This window comes from Vombatus ursinus, unplaced genomic scaffold (assembly GCF_900497805.2).
Source record: "Vombatus ursinus unplaced genomic scaffold, bare-nosed wombat genome assembly UNPS02014770.1, whole genome shotgun sequence".
Lineage (NCBI taxonomy): Eukaryota > Metazoa > Chordata > Mammalia > Diprotodontia > Vombatidae > Vombatus > Vombatus ursinus.
The window spans coordinates 33,730,977-33,753,733 of NW_020954548.1; the positions used below are offsets into that span (position 1 = coordinate 33,730,977).

The following is a 22,757-nucleotide window of genomic DNA, read 5'->3' on the forward strand; positions in this document are numbered from 1 at the left end:
AAAAAGAACCACAGAAGTTAAGTCAGGAGGGCAAGGACACACCATGACACGCTGCCTGCCACCTGGCTTAAAGCTGAAATGCATGCATGGGCTTGGGGGGAGGGCCCTCTGGCCATGCCCATAAAGAGCCAAACCACAGGGCACATTCTCTGATTGACCCCATCTTTGCAAGTTAGCACCAACTGCATTATCCCAGAGAGTAAAGGAAAAGGCTAATCTTGGAAAGTCCAGGGACCCGAGCTGGATGACAAACTTTAGGAGAGATGTGAAGCAGGGTGTCAAATCTCAGTGAAGCACATTGTTAAAGTCTGATGATCGTTTTAATTGCAGAAAGAGGTTTAGTCATGCACAAGAATCAGAATTCCAGAGTACACTCATTAACAAAAGATTGCATTCTGCACACAAAACCAGTGTTTGATTGACATAAGCAATTCTGCCTTCACCATGCCAGTGTTGAAGACACTGACACAGCTCAGGTCACAGGCAGCGCTCATCCACATTCAGACTTAATTCCTACACAGGGGCCTATTCCCTCAGAAGTGAAACAGTGTCTTGTTTGATTCAAATATCTCAAATATCTATGATCCAAAATGCAGCTTTTGCTGCCTTAACTACTAGAAAGGAAAATCCGAAGGCCCTTAAAACATACTTTGCATTTATATAAAGAATTTCCTAGAAAAGAAATTAAAATGTTTACTAGGTCAATGGAGATATTTCATCTCAGCAACTTCATGTTCTTTTGCAGCACAGTGGGAGTCAGAAGAAATGGGTTTGGGTCCCAGCTATTATAACACTGCTTATCTCTGTGGTTCTGGGCAGGTCCCTTCATCTCTCTGAGCCTCAATGTCCTTTTCTGTAAACTGAGGCTAATAATACTTGTACTGCCTACCTCATAGGGGCCCCTTTTGATGAGGGAAATGCTTTGCAAACCTTAAGATGCTATAGAAATGTGAGTTATTATTGCTTTTACCTGCAGGGAGGTGGGAGGAGAGAAGTCACAATTAATAACAGAGCCACACCAAGGTCTCATTCAGATGGAATGGGCTGGGGGGAGGAGGCAGGACAGGAGTGGCACAACACAACAAGACGTGAGTCCGAACCATTTGTAATAGAGGTTTAAATCCCAGGTCCAGGTAGTAGGCTTCCCTGCAGCTCTGAGGGGGCATTTTCCAGAGGAGAGAGAGGGGGCAGCTCTGCTCTTACTGCACAAATCAGGGCACTTCCTATTACCCAGATACTTTAGAGAAAACCTTCCAGACACCCTTCTTATTAATCTCCCTCTGAGTGACTGTTTTCAGCCATGTCTCTGACACAGAAAGACAATGGCAGGGAAAGAACAAGCCTGGATAAAGCCCAAGTACAGAGAATGTTTAGACTTCTCCCAAGGATGTGCGTACACGCATGCATATACACGTGCACACACACACATGCACACACATGCATAGCTAGACAACACCACTGTTGTTTCCTGCTAGGCTATATACAATGTAGACCTTTTCTGAACAAGACTCAGAGGACCTGACATTGAGGGAAAAGGTCAAAGAGCAAAGGATCAAGAGGCCTCCTCTCCCATTGGACAAGCTCTCAGCTGGTGGAAAATATTAAATGCTAATTCTCCCTCCATGGAAATAGGCCTTGGAGAAGCTTCTGCCCAGGACCTTGGCTCTGTCAGAGGGAAAGCTTCTTGGCTTCCACTTCCCCCGGGCCCTCCGCAAGGCAGTGAGTCATCAATGTGCCCCTATGCCCAGATTCTTTTACAAGTGTTTGGAACAGAATGCAACCTTTTTATCCTTCACTGTCAGGCTCTCCTCTGCAAAAGGGGGGTGCATTCTTGCTGGTAAAGCCCCAGTGGACTACAGCCTAGACCATGCCCAACCACACACTCTGTAAGCAACCCTTCCGGACCCACAAGAACTAGTACCCAGGAGACCTCAAGTTTCTACCTTCTATGAATACATGCAAGAAGCCCCCATGCACCACTGCCCCCATCCCAGCTGCAACACTTTGCAAGGACCAAGCTCCAGAGTGTGCGCCCCCCTCCCTATGAAAGCACCACTACCTGCGAACCACATGTTCAGACACACTGATGCTGCGGGACCGGAAGGCATCAACTGCAGAGCTCTCTTTGAATTCCTTCACGGGAGGAGAGTTATTCAAGCCTTGCTTGGGGGTTTTGGCTATCCTTAAACTACTAGGTGAGGAAGCACCAAGCCCCAAAGAATGATGGTTGCACAGCTCACAGGAAGGGAAGGAACCATTGGAGGAATGAAGTTGAAAGGTCACAGTTCACAGGGTCAAGATGGGGATATCCCCGAGGGTGAGGCCAACAAAACAAAGAAACGTGCCAAAAGGAAAGTTATTGCAAAAAAAGGGAAAAATACAAAGGCATAAAATACATTTTGTAACACGACCAAGAAAACACAAAAGATTGAACACATGGCATAAAAACAAATGACGTTAGTACAAATTAAACAGGCATGGGTCAGAATGAGTGATGGAATACGACACTGCACTGACCAGGGGTACATTTTAAGACTTAGGACTGAACCCTGGAGTCAGACAGGCTTTGAAGGCCCAGGCTTCTTACCATGAAGAGGAGAAATGCTAACACCCTAATATAGTGACATACTAGAGTTGAAGGTTCATTAGGCCCAGCCAGAACTTACAGGGGGGAAAAAAAAAAAGAGGCCAGTTCCTGGGCAGGGACACAAGGTGACTGGAAATGAGCTTCCTGCCTTGGCTGCCCATCAGGTCACACTGAGCCCCACTCCCCTCTCCAAACTTCATGGCTTTTGGAGAATCTTCCCAAGCTTATCCCAAAGTAACCTGGTCATACTTCAAAATGCAGTATTCCAACCTAAGAAGGGCAAAAAAAAGCTTGGGGCAGAGAGGGGAGGCAGAAGGGAGTAGGAGGGGAATGTCAAATGAAATACAAACAAGAACTAAAAGGACTGGCCGAAGCCTCACTGCCAATCTGGATGGGGGGGGAGAAAAGCTTTGATGACAAAGGAGGGCATCTTCCCTAGTTAGAGGCAGAACAGACAGCCAGGTCAGAGAGCGCCAGGGGCACTGGCCAGCTAGCTCCTTTCCAGACACATTCCAAGGCAGGATGCAGCTCCACAGAAATCAAAGGGCCCAACCTGGGAACTTTTATGACTTAGGAAAGGAAAGGCAGTTCACAGCCCCATACCTCTTCCTTGCTCTGGGCTGGCTGTGGTTTTTCTGTATTACTGAAGAAGGGCAGGGCAGCATTCTGCTTACACTAACCCAGTTGAGTCAAATGGCCTCCACTACCCTATGGCTCAGGCGTGGAGCCCTACAGGAGCACCTCCCATGTCTCAGAAGAAAAGTCATGAGAGCTACTCTTCTTGGGCCCCTTTATGAGATGCCTTAGGCAGCATCATCTAAGCTTTAGAAAAGCAGAGGTGGCATGTTAGCTCAAACTGGGGGTCTTTTAACTTTGTGGTTCCATGAGCCCTGCAAGGACACAATAAAATACAAGGTATCCCATTATGGCATGACTCCCTGAGTACTGCGCTGGCCATCTTCTCAGAAGCTTCAGTGTCTCACACACAGGGGATTGCTTTCAGTCAAACACTTTCTGCATCTCTACATACAATGCAGGCAACTTAGATAATGATTCTATTTTCAGGCTACTAAACACACAACGAGATGCAAAGTCACCCCTCTGGTCCTCTCAATCTACACAGAAGATAAGACCAGGTCACACAACAATCTCCCCTTCTCCTCCAAACCTCGGATGTTCCCCTGAGGGAGACTCTTTTACCTTTTGGGCCTCTCGTTAAGGCTTGTGCTCCGAGCTCTGAAGCTGTCCTTTTCAGGGGTGTCATCAAAAGACAGGAGAACATTGGAGCGTAAGCCCTATCAAATGAGAGCATAACTTTAACACTGACATGGAAACGCCTGAGGACTGTTCATTAATCAGGACTGCTCCCTCTCAAGCTATAAGCTATTTTCTGTCATTAACTGAATTTTTTGAGAACACTTGTAGGCCACGGACTCTAAAATAAAGGCAGCTCAGCCTGTGTTAATTAAACACACTTACTGGCACTCCAACCACTCAATACAGAGAAGAGAACATGGGCCCCAGGAGGCTGAGCACTAGAGAGAACCATCAAAATTGCTCAATCTGGTTCCGCAGAACTATGGCACGATGCATGCCCGTGGGGCCTGGAACACCCACTCCTTTAAGTGTCACTCTCCCATCTACTACCCACTCTCCAGCAATCTCTTAGCTGTACTTGGTGGTATGGGCTGTTCTGGTGTAGACAGGGCATTATGCATACTTGGGGACTGAGAAATGGCTATACCTTGGTGATGTAAGGAACAAAGTCTTTTCGGAAGGGCAAGCGACATCTGATGAACCACATGGCTATAACATGATGAGCCAGGCATACAATATATTGATTGAATCTAAGAAACGAGGAATGGAAGGAAAGAACTGGAGGTTAGTCTTAGCAACCAAGAATAAAAAGCATTTAGAATTTCTAAGAGCAAACTAGAGATACAAAAGTTATAACCAGTCTCTAAAGGGCTAAGCATTAAGGGAGTAAACTTTGGCAAATCATTTATTCTAACATGAAGGTGAGTCTTCCATCTGCAGTTACACAAATATGCTATTTCCAGAGAAAAAGCTCGGCTGCTGAGTTTATAATGGATGCACCTCACAGGCTGTAGCAAGCACAGCAAGGAACTTACTTGGAAGGGTTTGTGTATGGCAGGGAGATGGCAAACACACTTGCATACTGCTCGGCAGCAAAGTTCCTGTAGAGGTGAGGCAATCTGGCTAAAGCTGAAACATGATAGGGGAAAAAAGGGGGTCAGGAAATCTGGGCCTTGACTTATCAAATGGGAACCACAAAGCCCTGGCTGGCCTGAAGCTGCTAGTAATGACAGGATGTGTGGTGTGTACATACAAATAGTATGTATTGATGCACACACGAATATACACAACTGTGTGCACACATCTGCATACTTGCGCTGTCTTGGGCTGGTCTTCAAAAGCCAACAAAAGTATTTCCGGGCAAGGAGGTTCAAAGTGTTTCAAAGTCATTCAACAAACATTTTTTTTCTGGGCAGGCAATGGGGTTAAGTGACTTGCCCAGGGTCACACAGCTAGTAAGTGTTACGTGTCTGAGGCCGGATTTGAACTCAGGTCGTCCTGAATCCAGGGCCGGTGCTCCATCCACTGGGCCACCTAGCTGCCCCCCATTCAACAAACATTTTAAAAGTATCAAGTAGAGTATAGAGAGCACTGTGTTAGAAAAGATCTAAAGTTAGAGAAATTTTCCTTGCCCTCCTAAGGCTTATAGTCTAGCAGGAAGACAACACACAAAGATAATTACACTGCACAATACTCCATCAGAAAGGTATAAAGTACTACATGAAATCTAAGTGGGGAAGGCTGTTCTAGACCAAGGAAGCACAGGCAGGAATGGAAGGTACACAACACATTCAGCAGACAGTCTCAAAAGCTCTAAGGTCAATTATGCCATCTGATGCCGAGCGCTCAGTACACCAAAGAAGGCTGTTCTGGATCACAATCCTGATGAATTCAAGACTAAAGACAGCATCAGGAACACAATCATTCTGTCTTGCTACTCGGACCACTTACTTGAAAGGAATTCCAGGAGCGGGATAGCCATGTTGGCTGTTGCAGAAATGTGTGTGAGCTTCACAATCAGGACTGGCAACGCTTTGATGATAACATCCGGCATTTCCACACTGCACACTGACAGTGCCACAACACACTGGTTAGCACACCGGTAAATGAGGCCATGCTCCAGGCAATACACCATCTCCCGCTGGAAGGAGATACAAGGGTTATCGACTTGAAACACAAAAAGGGAAGACACAACCACTTCACTTTTCTAAAAGTTCTTGATTTTAACAGCTTCAGGCTCTACAAGCATCTCATAGCTAAGGGTGGACATTTTCTAAAATCAGATGGTTTTGTAAGGCCAAACACTGGTAAAGGCAACATCTTTAAGGTTAGGAGATTATAGTCCTTCTCTTGCTAAAGTTGGGTTTTCATCAGAAAGGGATCAAATGCTATCCATCCACTAGAAAGAACTTTCTCTTTTTCTTTTTTTTTTTTGCTTTTTGGTGAAGCAATGGGGTTAAGTGACTTGCCCAGGGTCATACAGCTAGTAAGTGTCAAATGTATGAGGTCAGATTTGAACTTAGGTCCTCCTGACTCCAAGGCTGGAGCTCTATCCACTTGCGCCACCTAGCTGCCCCCTAGAAAGAACTTTTTCAAGAGACTGAGGTCAGCCTGTCACACAAGAGATGGGAAGAAGGAGAGTCAGGTCCATCTGCAGAAGCAAAGGCTTTCTAGCACCTAAACAAGTGGGTGGAGGGGAGGCAGAAGGAAGAATGTTGGAGTTCATTTAATCTAAGCTGTCCTCCAAGTGACCTTGATGCAAAACCATTTCTCTCCCACAAATGCCTTCCCATGCTGTACCTGTTTAGTTTTATCCAGATAGTTATGGTAAGAGATCAACGCCGTCAGCACCGGAACCACTGCCAAGTGCAGGTCTGTCCGAGAGAAGCCATCAGGCGTGCCGCAGAGTCGCTCAGGAGTCTTTTTATCCGAAAGCTAACAGACAACACGCTCTCATTAGAATTCAGGGGTGGACATGCTGGGGAGGGGAGAGAAGCTGGATTTTAAGGCATGAGAAGAACTGGGGCCTTCGGATGGCCTTTTCTCGCCAAAGGCTGCAGCGTTCCCAAGACTGCCAGGCTCCAGCAGGGCATAAATTCCCTTCAAGGGGTGAGAGAAGGTGTCAGCTACAGCATGTGCTCTGCCCAGAAAGTGGCTGCCAAAATCACCCAGAAGCAGACAGCGCTAGAAAGAACAGAGGGCTTGAAAAGGAAACTTGCTAATTTGCTTTCAAACAATTCCTTCGGTCACTCTGTAAAGCAGGTCGATTTGAAGTCAGGCCAGGTTTAGGCTTCTGACTCACAGTCCTAGAACTGAAAGGGACATCTAAGGTCATCTAATCCAATGCTTATCTGAAGCTTGAATTTCCTCTATGACATAACTTGGAGTGTCACCTCCTCAAAGATTTTTAGGAACAGGGCGCTCACTAACTCCAAAGACAATCCATTGTATTTTTGAACAGTTCTAATTGTTAGTAAGTTTTTTCCCTACATCAGTCTAAATCTTTCTCTCTGTAGCACTGTCAGTTCTCATTTTGTCTTCTGGGGCCAAGCAGAACAAATCTAATTCCTCTTTCACAAGACAACCCTTCTGATACTTGGAGACAGTGCCCACGTCTCTACTTTTTCTTTAACAACTGCTATAAATATCTCCAGGCTAAATATGCCTATCAAGTCCAACTGATCTGCCTTATGGTAGCGTGGCACAAACATATTCATCTCACCCTCTGAAAAGCATAGCATAAACCCATAGCATTTTCCTTATAATCAGAGCACCCAGGCTTATTCTGACTGCTAGTGAAGGTGCTGGACAAACAAGGTTCAAAGCCAACATGAGCCTGTTAATGAAAGCGCTTGGGTTCTGATCCTCTGAACCACTGTCTGGTGCTCCCTGCCAAGCAGTCTGCCTTCTAGAGCTCAGATTCTCCCTGCTGAAGAGGGAAAGCCATCTATTGGCTCAACCTGGCCCACTTCAACACACACCTTTCCATCAAGGGACACTAAAAAAATCTTACAGATAACTGAAAATGTCAACATTACCATTGAGCAAAGAGCAGAGGAGAGCTGGTCTACATTGCAAGAAGAAGTGAAAATGAGAACTTTATATCGGAGGGACTCAGGCAGCTTACTAAGAACCAGTTTCAACACTTTCCAGTCAGTCTCCTGGAGAAGAGAAAGGAAAAACAGTTAGCACGGGATTTAGGAAATTTCTGGAAAGATATAACATGTGTCATCATTTCAGGTTTTGTTTAAAGGCCTTAACTTCAAAGCCACCTGCATTGCTCTTTCCTGGTCTGACTGTGAGATAGGCCTGCAGAAATCATGACTTCTGTTCTCAGTCCCCATGATCCTATGCAATGCTATACTACTGAAAGAAAGAAAAGGCTTCCTGAAAAGTGCCCCCAAGTCAAAAGCAAACCTCAGAACAAAAAAATGGGACCAGGTGGGAGAAACCAGGCTATAAACCAAAAGTGCCTTATCTAATTAGTGAAAAGCCTTTTCTGATTTCTCCCCACTCTGGCTGGACTTAGTGTTCTTGACTCTGCCAAGTGGTGAAGAAGCAAGTATCCACCTGCATGGGTGTGACATCAAGGAAGGCTCTGTGCTCCTGTCACACACATCACCTTCTCTCCCACCCTCCTTGCTCCTCTGGCCCCCACCTGGGCACCAGACTTGATTTTCTCCAGGTACTGCTTTGGCAGCAGTATCAATCAAGAAAAAGTAACAAATAGTTCTTCGGCAGTAGATAAGTTGGTAACAACAACAATCATCATCTTCACTGTCATCACAAATAGATAGCATTTATATAGTGTCTACTAGGTGCCAGACCCTGTGCTAAACACTTTACAATTATTATCTCATCTGATCCTCACAATAACCCTGAAAGGCAGGTGCTATTATTATCATCATTTTTTTTCCTTTTTTTGGCTAGGCAATGGGGTTAAGTGACGTGCCCAGGGTCATACAGTAAGTGTTATGTGTCTGAGGCCGGATTTGAACTCAGGTCCTCCTGAATCCAAGGCTGGAGCTCTATCCACTGCACCACCTAGCTGCCCCCTGTTATCATCATTTTAACAGCTGAGGAAATTGAGGAAGGCAGAGGTGAAGTGACTTGCCTAAGATCACATAACTAGTAAGTGTCTGACACTGGATTTGAACTCAAATCTTCCTGACTCCAAGACCAGTCATCTATCCCCTGCACCATCTAGCTACCTACCTACTACATGCTTTGTACGACCAAGACCACATTTGGCCACTTCACATCCATCAGAAACAACAAAGTAACTAGAAACTGGTACCTGGTAAAATTTTATTACGACATTCCCCCTCCTCCATCACTATTTCCAAATAACTCTTTCTAAAAATGTACATTCCCATGCATGTGAATTCAGCAGCAAATCTGTCACAAGGAATCAGAGATTCCAATCGCAATGCTTGGACCTCAGAATAGCACAGAAGTCTTTGGAATGCTCTTGAGTAACGTCAAGTCAGTCAGTTCTGTACAGTTTAATTCTGTACAGTTAACAGCCAAGAAAGAACTTTGAAGACAACACATCCAGATTACTTTCACCACACGGGAGCTATTTTAGGGATACTGGTCTTATTTTTATTCTGAAGCAAAAGTCCAAATTATAGACCACACACACTCTCAACTGCTTCCTTAACTAAGAAAAGCCAAGTTTAAACGTAAAAGGGATAACTGCTTACCTGCTTCAAACACTGAAGGAGCACCCCAAAGAACCGCGAATAGGGCAAATAGCCCAAGCGGACAGATGCACCCTGCACAGCAATGCTGGGAGGCCCCGTGGGTGGAGAGAGGGTACCACCACTGGCCTTCTTCTCAGAGCCTCTCTCAGGTTCTCTAAGGGGGGAGCCAGAGTAAGAGTGGGGAGAACAGAAACACAGGCGCTTACTCATGAACAAAGATCCTGTGGCCCCCATCCCGGCCAGCCACCCTGGGGGACTCCCGTCAATGATATTAGAGGAAGAAATGCAACTCCGTCAGGTGGCTGTTGCTAACGTAAGATTTGCATAACTAAAAACTAGTGCCAGCCATCAATCTAACAAAGAAAGAGAGAGACCAGAAGATTCAGAGCCTGAACTTTGTAGCTACTACTGTAAGAACCTCTAGGGGCATCATTTCAAGAATTCAATTACTCAACAGAGGCCATCTACTCCACCCAAATGTCCTTTATAGAGCGCAGAATTAATAAAGATGATAAGTCTAACTAGTCACCAATTTGGGAAGGCAGATAAACGTGGCATTTGAGGGGAAAGGCAACAAGATGAGAAACATACATGTTGTCACAGAGGCAATAGGGGCTAAATCTCACAACACCATCTTTATTGGGAAGGCCAAGACGATGAAGCGAATCAGCTCGGAGCAGCAGCAAGAAGTCAAAGGCCTGGAAGAGAATAAATAAATTGACAACTCAGATAAGATGAATATTCACAGACACAAGAACAAAAGGGGGCACGGTCTGCCTACTTCCGGGCTCAATGGACACAGCACGAAGGGCAACCGCACATGGAAAGCACACGAGTGCTTGGCTCAAGCACTGAAGGAACTTGGGCTCCGGGTGACAGAAGGCAACTTCAGCCAGAAAGGAGAGCTGCCATGTTCTATTACTAGCTCTGCTAATGCATCTGCCTATGGACAAGTCACTGTACTGTTCCTTACCCTTAAGTCAGCAGACCCCCATCTCTCAGCCACAGAGGATTCAAGGGGAAGGCCAAAATCCTTCCTTACAGCAGGATCACAGCTTCTGTCATGCTGACCAGTACTTCTAGACATACCAGCACCCATCGCAGGGAGGGATGCTTCATGACCAGAGTAGCCTGGGAAGCCTCTGATTACAGTTTCCTTTCCTACCCTCCCTCGACTGACAAAGCCTCAGCAATGACCTACTGAAGAAAAAAAAAACAAACCCCAGCCATTACAAGGGCAGAGGCATTTGTAGCTAAGGACTGCATACCCTCGAGATCTCCTCCTCTCCTCCAGGCCTCACTCTCTCTGCCACAACAAGAGTCAGCTGCCAGGTGCAACAGACACACCAGAAACACATTCTCACGTGAAAAGGAATGTCAGGCCGAGGAAAGCCTCGCTCTACACTGTCTACACCTAGTTCTAGTTATGGGATTGGTGGCAACCAGCAATTAGCAGGAAAGAGACATGACCACCTGGAACATTTTCCACCCCTCTACGTTACTGTACAGCCCCTGTAGGCTTATCAGGACTTCTATCTTTGAACATTCAACCATTTTTGTGCCACTGCCTTGTTCTCCTGCAAAACTGGACGTCAGACATTTTCTAATACATCTAAGACCTTCAGTCACCCATATGGACTCCACCGCTAAGTCTGAGAGGCCAATTCATACCTTAAGCCTGATACTGCTGGCGATTGGAAGCCTATACATGTACTTATAATGCAGTTGAATGTGATTGACCAGCATCTCATATACTCTGGAGGCATGACTGGCCGGCAAGGTATACAGCTTGGTCTGTGGAAGAATAACGTAACAGTTAGTTAGCAGAACAGTGAAAATGTTCATCTGTTTTCATCAAGAAAGAACCATAATGGAACCCAAAAATATTCATTTGACATACTGTTTTGTGGGAGCAGGGACAGAAAATATTTTCTCTTTAGATTAGTGAAATTCTCAATTTTTTTTTTTGTCCACTGACTATGCTGGTGGGACCAAGGATTCTTGAACCACCTCCCTGGCCCTAGTCATCCTATCCCCAGAAATTCATTCACTAGAACCTCAGGGCACCATGGCATATTTTACATTTTCAAGAGAAACACAACAGATCAGCATCTGTCTCTGTAGGATGCCCAGGTTTGAGGTAATGCACAGCTTCAACATTAGATCATGCCATATTCTTTTAGGTGATGTTCTCAAATGTTTGAGACACATTTTTGTTTACTTGTACTTTCAGCTATGCCAGTAACTTCTCAAATTTTCTTGTTTGTGACATATCTTTGTAAGGCTCAGTTTTCTTTTTGTTGGTTGCTGTGATAAAAAAGCAAGTACTGCATACAAAAAAACAATGTGGAACAAGAAATGAAAGTGGTGGTGTCCAATCTGATTCCCAGGTTTGAGAAGCTGTGCAGTGCCCAACAAGCACACATATCCCATTAGTAAGTAATTGTGATGATTTAAGAATGAAATAAAACAATTATTTTTTCTTTCAATTTACATGTATTATTTTTTCAAATGGCTACTAAGTTGTTAGGACATGAGCATATATTGTTTGGATCTAACTACTTAATAAATAGAACTGTTAGGCAATTTCTTGTGGCCTAAGGGCGCTACAAAAAAAAATTACTGGGACACTAAGGCACTTTAAACTAGGAAAGGTTGAGAATCTCTGCACTAGAATCTGAGAGAAGATGAGTCTGCTTTTGATGAGAAATGAATAAAGTGATGTCTATCTTCTAATTAAATTTCATGAATTATTAATTCATACCAAAAAGAACGTAGCTATTCATTTCCACAAACATGTTATTAAGTACCTGCTACATGTAAAGTACTGTGCTAGTTTCTAGAAAAGATAAAAAGTTTAGATAAGGCATAATTCCTGCCTCCATAGAGTTTATAATCACAAAATCTATAGATACACACAAACACTGTAACTATGATACAAAAGTACATATCCCCCACAAGCCCTTATGCTAGGCTAGCCATCTCTTCTTTTCACTGTTCAACTCATAGGAAGAATCTATACTGGCTATTTCTATTTCCTCACCAGCCACTCACTTTTAAAACCCCTTGCAATCTGTTTCAAACCCACCACTCTCCAGAAACTGCTCCTGCAAAAGTCAGTAATGAACTCCTAAATGTTCATCCTCTACCTTTCTCAGTCCTCATCCTCTGTGACTTTTGGGTAGCATTCAGCACTGCTCCTGAACACCCTTTTCTCCCCTGGCTTCTGCAACACCAATTTCTCAGTTTTCCTCCTGTGTGACTGCTCATTTTCCATCTCTCTTGCTGAATCATCATCATCTCCTGTCCCCTAAATGTCCCCAAGGCCTTGGCTTCAGGCCTCTTCCCCTATGTCTCTGCATTCTTTTTCTCATCTGCTCCCATGGACTCAATTATCCTCTTTCTACAGATGGTTTCCAAATCTATAGATCCAACTCTCATCTCTTTCCTGAACTTCTGTCTCACAACCTGTCTCCAACTGCCTCCTAGAAATCTTCACTTGAACATCCTGCCAAAGCCTTAAATTTGACTACATCCAAAACACACCTTCTAAGAAAACCTGCCCTTCTCCCAACTGCCATTTCTGTTGATGACACTACCATTCTCCTAGTCATACATACTTGAAACTTCTCAAGTTATCCTTCATTCTTCCTTCACTGGTCACATCTGACATCCAAGTCATTGCCAAGTCTGCCTTCTAGTTCCATCTTTCACATCCATCTGCTTCTCTCACATCCACACTACTACTATTCTAAGGCCCTTATCACCTTTCATCTGGACTATTAAAATAACCTCCCCACTGGTCTCCCTGCCTTGAGTCTCTCCCCTGTCCTCATTATCCTAATCCATCCTTCCCACTACTGCCAAAATTAACTTCCTAAAGCATGGATTTGCCCATGTCTTCCTAAAAAAATCTTCAATGGCTCCCCATTGCCTCTAAAATAAAATACAAATTTTTTGACTTAGCATTTAAAAGTCCTTCAAAATTTGGCTCCAACCTATCTTTTTCAGACTTATTTCCAGCTTATTTTCCTCTAAATACACTATATTCCCTATTTCCTTATTTTCCTTTAAATACACTATAATCTAACCCTAACTAGGTGTTCCCTAGGTTAGCATTCCATTGCCTCCCTCTATGCATTACTGGAATCTACCATATCTAGAATGCATTCCCTCTTCACCTCTGCCCTTCGGAAGCTTTCATTTCCTTCAAAGCTCAGCTCGGGCACCATCTCCTCTGTGACGCCTTCACTGATCCCCTGAAGCTGAAAGTGAGCTCTCCTCTCTCCTCAAATTTTCTTAGAGTACTCCGTCTTTTCACTCTTTGGCTCCTAGCACTCCTTATCTCATACTACACCCATTTATATGGTACAGTCCTTCTTCAGTAGAATGTTAGCTTCCTAAAAGCAAAGACTTGCATTTCTACATTTGTATCCCCAGCATTGTAACTTTATCTTAAACGTAATGGGAGCTTACTATAAGTTTTCTGAAACTACCTGAAACTGAATAAAAGTCTGAAGAAGGAAAGATTATTCTCATCTTGGGAAGGAACCAGAAGAAGCTTCCTAGAGGAGGCAGGTTAAAGTTGAGTTGAATGTTAAAGGCTGGGTAGGAATTGAATAAGTTCCTTAAGTCTTATCCATTCTAACAGATGTGACACTCCCTGAACGTAGGGATGGTGGTAGGAAGGGAATTCCAAACTCAGGAAATAGCATAAACAAAGGCATGCTACGAAGTCTTAACTTGGACAGAATAGAGTATGTAGAGGGGAATAGTATGAAATAGGGATAGAAAAATAATAATAAATAAATTATATGTATATTATATTTTAAGATGTACATAGCCATTTCCTCACAACAACCTGGGAGATAAGTAGGGGGTAATGTCAAGAAAAACAACCTGGAAAGATTCATGAACTCTGATTATGTGACGACCAACCACCGTTCCACAGTGCCAGTGATGAAGCATGCTTACCTACCTCCTGACAGACAGGGGATGGCCTCAATATGCAGAAGGAGACATTCATTTTTGGATATAACTAATGTTTTGCTTGACTGTGTATATCTGTTATCAGGGCTTTTTTTTTTCTTCCACTGAGAGGAGAAGTGGAAAGAAGAGAGGGTAGCGATAGGGATCCCAAACAAAATTAATTAAATGAGGGAACAGAAGAAAGATCATAAAGAATTCCAAGACAAGGAAAAGAGCTTTGAAAGTTACATGGTAAAGTTATCATATACTGAAAAGAAAAGCAAGACCTCCACAGAGATCTGCAGTTTCACGTATGATTCCCTCCTTTTCTTCTACGACATATGTGGAAATGCTCCCTTTATTTATTGTTTGTTAAGTTCAGAATTTTCTTTTAAAGAAACAAAATACAGCTAGTTAGTGGGTAGCAGCAACTCATTGAAAGCCTTGAAGTCTAGGCTAAGATATTCAAACTTTTACTCCATAGAAGTTAGGGAATCGTTTAAAAGTATTGAATAGATAAATGAAATGACCAGATCTATGTTTATGGAAACTGAATCATTCAATGGTGAGAAGAAGAAACTAGAGGAGATAAAAAGGGGAGGTGGGAAGACAGACGAGAAAGCTATTGCAACAGGTCTCATGGGCAGTTATGAGGGCATGTGATGGCAAAAATAACGATTTAGGCAACAAATAATGTGGAGGGAGAATCAAGAGGACTTGATTAACTGGATTCGAGGAGAAAGAGAAATAAGGTTAAAAAAAAAACCACGAAGGTTTCAAATATGGAAGTATGGGTGAATGACAGCATCTAGAAATTGTGAGATCAGAAGCAGGACGTTTTAGAAGAAAGAAGCTCAATTTTGGACATGTTGAGTATTCATAGTATAAATGTTACTATGTTACAATCAAATGAGGTACACAAATGTTACAATCAAATGAGGTACACATAAAGTATTTGTAAATCTTACAACTTTCTACATTAGTTATTACTAACGTTGTTATATGTAATAATGAAAACTAAAATTCAGAACACTAATAAGACATCATATTTAAGAAGTAAATATTTGTCTTTTCTAAATCTTATAAAATTGGTAATCTGTGAACAGTAACATAATATTAAGAGGAATACTTGATTAATCAGAATAGCTTACTCCCCAGCTGCACTAGATAACAATTGTTTGGTATTTAGTAAGAGGCTAGGGCCAGGATAGAGAACCTACAGCCTCGAGGCCACATGTCTTTCTAGGTCCTTGGGTGTGGCCTTTTGACTGAGTCCAAGTTTTACAGAACAAATCCTTTCATTAAGAGGATTTGTTCTGTGAAGTTTGGATTCAGTCCAAGGGCCACTTGAGGGCCTAGAGGGCCACAAGTGGCTTCAAGGCCACAGGTTCCCCATCCCTGGGCTGCTAGACCACGGGCCACCTAGAGAAGAACCTAAACAGTCACTAGAATAGAGCTAAAGAATCACTGCTGTAGAATCAGCACCTAAAACTGGAACACAGTTAATGAATCACTGTTGTAGAGTTAGTACCTCACCCAGAAATCTGCTCAAGAAATGGACCCACAAACTATGCCCAAAGGGCTACAAAACTGTGCATATCCTCTGACCCAGTAACAGCACTTCTAGGGTGTATCCCAAACAGATCATAAAAACGGAAAAAGGACCCACATGTACAAAAATATTTATAGCAGCTCTTTCTGTGGTGGTCAAGAATTGGAAATTGAGGGGCTGTCTATCAACTGGGGAATGTCTGAACAAGTTGTGGTATATGAATGTAATGGAGTATTATTGTTCCATAAGAAACTGTAAGCACATGGATTTCAGAAAAACCTGGAAAGACTTGTATGGACTGATGCCAAGTGAAGTGAGCAGAACCAGGAGAACACTGTACACAGTAACAGCCATACTGTGCAATGATTAACTTTGATAGACTTGGTTCTTCTCAGCAATGCAAGGATCTAAGACAACTACAAAAGACTCATGATGCAAAATGCTATCCACATCCAGAGAAAAGAACTATGGAGTCTGAATGCAGATCAAAGCATACTATTTGCTCTCCTTTTCCTTTGTTATTTTGTTTTGTTTCTTCTTTCTCATGGTTCCTCCCATTGGTTCTAATTCTTCTTTATACCATGACTAATGTGAAAATATGTTTAATGTGAATGTGTAAGTAGAGCTTATATCAGATTGGATACCAACGTGGGGGGGGGGGTGGAGAAAATTTAAAACTCAGAATCTTACAGAAGTGAATGCTGAAAACTAAAAATAAATAGTTATTTTAAAAATTAAAAATTTTTAAAAATTAAAAATAAATAAGAAATGGACCCACAAAACTTTCTTGCATTTGTAAAGCTGATTGAAAGGATAAATATATGCAAGCCATACCACTGGCTGGTGCTTGTGCTATCAGTGAGTGATACAAGGCAGGCACTGATCTTTCTGTCCTAGGCTGAAATGATTTGGCCATAATCGTTATACACAACATTTATCAAGTAACAGGATGCTTTGGGGCACTGACTTGATATGGTATTTCAGCAGAGAATTCTAACAGGACAGGTGTAGGCCTATCATTCTTGAGACTCAATCACCTTCACAGACAGCTTCAAAGGGAAGGTAATCCCAGAGACTGAAATTCCAAACAAACTAAATCCCGAGAAAGCAGTTAGGTTATCATATTCAACTAGAAAACTTTTTCCAGAAAAGAATGGATGAAATTTCTAAAGCTCCCTCATAGAGAACTTACCTGAAGGATAACCAGAAGACCAAGTACAGCAGTCTTCACGTCTTCTAAGGAAGCAGAATATGAGGCTAAGTCCCGGTCTTCCAATTCAGGAGGAGGAGAAAGTGAACGTGCAATCACCTAAGAGGAAAAAAAAAATCTATTTTTAATACTGAAGCTCACAACTCATTACTTCAATATCTGCCAAATCTGTGTTCCTAGTTACCAGGCAGACCAAGTCAGTCCTCCCTTGACTTTAAAGGTTTCTCTCCCTCACTTCAATAAACACGTTCAAGATTTCCATGCAATTCAAAAACATAAGGGAGAAAAAGAGCTGGGTGGGATGAGCAGTCAACACTCTCCAGCACTCCTACTTCTAGTGCTCTGGTGTCAGTATCAGTAACATCAACCACTCCTTAGAGACTTTCAGGTTAGGATGGAGGACCAAGGAAATGTGTTCACTGGAACTGGACCCTTTTTCCTGTGAACCCTTGGTGAACCACTTGCCTCTGGAAGAGTGCCAATGAAGAGAGGGTATTCAGAGACTGCAGAGGCACACCTGCATTCACTGCCTGAGCTTGGAGTAATGTTTGTGTCAGGTACACTTGGTTTTCCTCAGGCACATTTTGTTGACATAAGTAACATCCCTAATTCTGAGAAGGTCCTACCTTTTCAATGATATCCAACAAGCTGTTAAAGTGATGAGTGTGACAGCATTCTGCTAGGTCCACTAGCAGCTGAGTAGCTAGTTTTCGGACTTGATGGTCTTTGTCCTCAGGAATGTGGGCTAGTTGTGAGATGACCACCATGTTAATCAGCTCCTCCTGTGACAAGACAGAATACCGTTATAAGCAAAGTCTATGACTGTGCATAACATTTAGCTTATCAGATCTCATTTAGCAACAGCACTTATTTAAGACCTTAGAAAGCCAATAATCATCATAGAGTAGTATTCAGTCTACCAGGCACCTTATGGACTCAGACAAACATTCCCAAAGCCTTTTCTTCGCAGAAAAAATAAAATCAGGATCGAAGCGAATGATGCCAAAAGACAGACAAAAAAGAATGGCATTCATGGGAAGAGTATAACCTAAAGACCCACAGAGTGCACAATCTGCAAGGCCAGAGGTGCCACCGCTATTTCCCAAGTCACTCTTTACAAGTGCCCCGCTACACCTACAAAACATTCAGCAGACGGGAAGGAGAACAACCTCTTGACCACCAGACAGACATGCAATGCATAAAGAGAAGCAAGCATTGAAACCGCCAGGTTGGATGGACCAAAAAGAGATATGCCGACGACAAAACCACCCACATCCTTCTTTCCTCGCATTTCAACAGAAAGACTTTTAAAGCAAATGTATGACAAGGTCTAAATTCTAGGTGATTACCAATCAGTATGTGAGCTCCTAGGGGGCAGGGTCTCTATCTTATAATATCTTTGTGTTCTCCTCAGGGCTTTACATGTAGTGTACTCCCAGTAATATTTACTGAATAAACATATAATGAACGATAAATGAAAAATGGTCAAAAATCCCTACAAAGAAAAAGACTAGGCTATCACAAAGATACAGTAACTCTGTAAGAGCAAGGACAGCACCTGACCAAAGCAATGCAGAGCCCAAAGTGCCTGAGTAGAATGCAGCTGGGGTCTACAGAAAAGATACTCAATGGTTGGAGATGATAATGATGATGATAACAGCAGCTAACATTTATACAGAACCTACTATGTGATAGGCACTGTGCTAAGTGCTTTACAAATACTATCTCATGATACTCATAACAGCCCTGGGAAGCTGGTGCTATTATTATCATTCCCATTTTACAGATGAGGAAACCGAGGCAGACAGAGGTGAAGTGACTTGTCCAGGGTCACATAGCTAGTAGTGTCTGAGGCAGGCTTTGGCCTCAGGTCTTCCTGACTCCAGGCCCAGCGCTCTAACCACCATACCGCTGAGCTGCCCCTGATGTGTTTTCTTTGGCCAAACTTCAACGAAGGCCTGGGAAAAACATTAATTTAGAAAGGCCAAGATCACCCACTGCATCCTGGACATCACCAGTCATCTTGACTTATGTCTTGCCACTATGATGACCCTAGAGGAGAAAATGAGGCTGACAACTTTACACAGCTCTGCTGCACTTAAATCTCATTCACTCTAAAGTCAAGACATCACCCTCATGATATCATTGGTCCTTTTCAAGAATGAAGGCTGAACAACAGCCAGCCTCAACTCATCACACTCTCATTCCCATGTACCATCTCTGTTCTCATAGCACTGTACTGAGCTCCACGTGGAGCACTAATGAAATGTGTAATACACACCTCATAAAACTGGCTGTTAATGCTCAAAACAAAGGACAAAACATCCAGTACTTTAATGCGCACAGCACTTCGGGTCTCATTCCTGAAGGGAGAAGAAGCAAGTGCAAATGAATGAAGTTTACTGGAAAACAGAGTCATACTCAAATACAGCAACATAAAGCATATAGTAACTTTCAGTGGACACATTCTAGACCTCAAGAATTCACCAAGCAGTCTCCATACTATACTTGAACATGAAGATACTGAAAGGAGCCAGAAAAGTAAGGGCCTTAGTCAAGTATATGATAGTCCATGTTAGAAACAGATTATATTATCATCATAATATTATGACTATATTCTGCAGGCAGATTCCCAACTGCTGAACTGGGAATCCAAATTTAACAGTAGAGAAATGTGTATGAATGTGAGTTCTGGGCAATTTTTTAAAAATAATGGTTTCTGAGTGTCCAAAATTAATGCAATAGCTTTGTAAATGAAATCTGACCAAATGGAAAGCAAATCTTTCCTTGTTAAAAAAAAAAAAAGAAATCTTCCTTTACTGTTATTAAAAATTCATAAAACCACATTTAGTAGCAGTACCTTGAGGCCCAGGCATTTAAAATGAACATTGTCCTTCTCTATTCCCAAAATTTAAGGATTTACATTATGTTCTGAAAACAACAGTTCTGAAAATTTTACCTACCTGAAGAATCTCTCCATTAATAACTGTAAATTATGAATCCAGCCATCCTTGGCAGGATGAATAGACTGAGCTCTATAGGTTATTAAGTTTAAAAGGGAGGATTCCTGTCAAAAAAAAAAAGATACTTTGGTGTTAATAAAAACTGCTTCAAGCATCAAATCTTTTTCCTCTCTTAGAAGCAGCTTTCAAGTAAACATGTCCCCCTGTTGCTGACCTGCGCAGTTACACAAATTTTCCAGGTTAGATTAACCTCCTGGCATTTGCCACCACCTGTGACTCATCGAGAACAAAGGCAGTAAGGTGGCAGCAATGAAAATTAAAGGAAAAAAAGTATGTAAAATCTTGGTCTCAAGTTGTATATTCCTGGAAAAAAATGCTGAATGCAGTGTTGGAAGCAGATGTGCTAAAAGGCAGGAGCTCCAGGGTGGCAACACAAGCTCAGAGCCAGCCTCTTCAACTTCCTCCACACAGGTGGGAGGAAATTGATGGTTAGGCTACCACAGTGCCCTTCAACTGACATATGATAATTAGGTTTCACAGAAATCCTGGTATCATTCCCCAGTGGAACATAAAACTTGAGTACAGAATAGCAGGCAGGGAGCCAAGCCAATGTGCTACCTGACCTTCCTGGTCAGTAGCTCTCCCCTCAAACTGCCCTCATCTATCTACAGTCATCCCACCCATGTGGGCTCCCACCATCTTCCCCCTCCCTCAGAGCACACATCCTTCCAGTAGTAAAGAATCATAAAAGAAAAGGCTCCAGGGGAAAAAGGGTTTGGCGGAGCAGGACCAGGAAAGAGAGATTTGGAGAAAACGGTCTTACAGGCCGCTGATCAGCACACTTCTCGACCAGTTCAAAGAACCTCTCCTCTGAGCCATGGAATTCATTCTGATCACAGAGCTCTTCGACGGTGCTCAACAAATCATGGACAATGGTTCTGAGCTCTTGGCTCTCTATAGTCTGTAACAGAAAGTTGTCACGTGGTTTATGTGGAATCGAGATGAGAAGATTACTTCCACTGCTCCAGGACGGCTGGACTCTTACTCTGAACAAACCAAGTTTAAGACGAACAGCTCTGACAGCAACTGCATCTATTCTGCATACCCCTTTCTCTTATGGCCCAGGCACTAACGCAACGCTAGTGAGTGACAGTAGGGGCACTACCTCACACCATTTTCTGTTTCCCCTCCATAGCCCAATATAATCATAGGAGATAATTAAGCTAGCAATGAGGGAAAGGGAGGGAGAAGAGACTGCTTTGACTACCAAGGGTATGCACCACTTAAGGCATAAGCATCTCCTCAACAGCCATTCATTCTTCCACACTTGAGCCAAGGATTTCATACACAGGCTCCCTTAGAATAGTGAGGGAGCAGCCAACTAACACTAAGTAGCAGCAAACAAATACTGCTAATACATCTAAGCAATAGCCAGCCAACGAGTGGGCAAGGCAGAACTCCCTTGGCCATGTTACCTAAAGCCCTTCCTCGACTCAAAAAGCACTTCAGTATCAGTGTTACTCAGTTCTCATTACATGTAACAACACTGAGGCCTACAGGCCTGTTTTGTATGTACACCTCTATGATACAGAAGTGCCAGATCTAAGATCCTTCTCATTTAAACACCAAATGCTATGCAATCACTGAACCAAAACATGAAGTGTAGCTTTAAATTACAAAGTATGACTATAAATTAATGTAACCAGTTTTGTCCTTTTTTTTCAAACACTCATTAGGAATTCTATACATGCCACTAAGTGTCATCCTCTTCAAAGTACTGCCCTTTGGAGGCTGCAACAGAGCAGACTTTGCTCAGTCCAGGACTGGACTCTTTTCTGGTAATAACCTTCAGAGCAAATTTATGAATTCCACAAGAAAACCAGTTTTATTACTTTGTAATTCCTTAAAGTGGTAGAAAGAGCATTGGATTGACTTGGAAAATCATCATTCAAAGCTTGGCTCTCCGGTTCTTGTCTGAGTGGTAGCAGGTAATTCCCTTAATCTTGCAAAGTCTCAATTTCCCCACGTGTAAAATGAGGGAGTTAGGCTGATTCTCTAATCTACATAAGGCCAACCAAGCGGCAACAGAAGTCAGCTTCAAGCCCAGTTCCCAAGAGCTGGGTACTTCTTTTCTAGACTTTCTACTTGTTACAACTCATTTTTGGTCAAAAAAGGTATTTCCCAATATAATTGCCCACTTAATTCATTGAACTTGGCTTTAAAATGTTGGTTATTTCCAAAATTTAAATTTACTCTCAAAAGATCAGGATTTGTCCTCATTGAAAGTATATAAAAGAGTAGCTAAGTATCTACTACAGGTTCTGGAATTGATTCCTAAAGAGCCTCCAGAAACTGAACAAGAAGAGAAAGGACACCCGCGATAATAGCCCCCCCGAAGGGACAACACTCACTCATGTGGATAAAATTAGTATGTCTATTAGAACAAATTAACATTCATTACTTTGGCTGAAATTTTCCCTCAGTACTCACCTGCAGCTGCTGTAGCAGTCGCTCCATAATGTTCAGAAGAATGTCCCATGTGACTGCTTGTAGCTCCTTTCTGTACTTCTTCACAAGCCTGGTCACAGACAGGACTATCTCATATGACACCACTTCATTGGGACAAGTCATGGCCTAGAAAACAATGTCCTATTCAATGTTCCAAAGTCAGCAG

General features: G+C 42.8%; 1 protein-coding gene across 6 annotated transcripts in view; it reads right to left on the reverse strand.

The window, feature by feature from the left end:
• TSC2 (TSC complex subunit 2) overlaps positions 1–22,757 on the reverse strand; it is a 56,337-nt gene that overhangs the window by 16,858 nt on the left and 16,722 nt on the right. For 3 of the 6 annotated variants that reach the window (XM_027862760.1, XM_027862762.1, XM_027862758.1), the window contains exons 11-26: positions 22,574–22,717; positions 20,907–21,044; positions 20,084–20,187; positions 19,402–19,483; positions 17,747–17,902; positions 17,103–17,219; positions 11,062–11,184; positions 9,982–10,088; positions 9,391–9,544; positions 7,723–7,845; positions 6,485–6,619; positions 5,636–5,825; positions 4,720–4,813; positions 4,332–4,434; positions 3,788–3,882; positions 2,060–2,191 (exon numbers count right to left, since the gene is read on the reverse strand). In XM_027862760.1, the coding sequence (XP_027718561.1) occupies positions 2,060–2,191; positions 3,788–3,882; positions 4,332–4,434; positions 4,720–4,813; positions 5,636–5,825; positions 6,485–6,619; positions 7,723–7,845; positions 9,391–9,544; positions 9,982–10,088; positions 11,062–11,184; positions 17,103–17,219; positions 17,747–17,902; positions 19,402–19,483; positions 20,084–20,187; positions 20,907–21,044; positions 22,574–22,717 (1,997 nt within the window). The remainder of the gene's footprint in view (positions 1–2,059; positions 2,192–3,787; positions 3,883–4,331; positions 4,435–4,719; positions 4,814–5,635; positions 5,826–6,484; positions 6,620–7,722; positions 7,846–9,390; positions 9,545–9,981; positions 10,089–11,061; positions 11,185–17,102; positions 17,220–17,746; positions 17,903–19,401; positions 19,484–20,083; positions 20,188–20,906; positions 21,045–22,573; positions 22,718–22,757) is intronic. The other 3 variants (XM_027862764.1, XM_027862763.1, XM_027862761.1) reach the window with 2 other exon arrangements.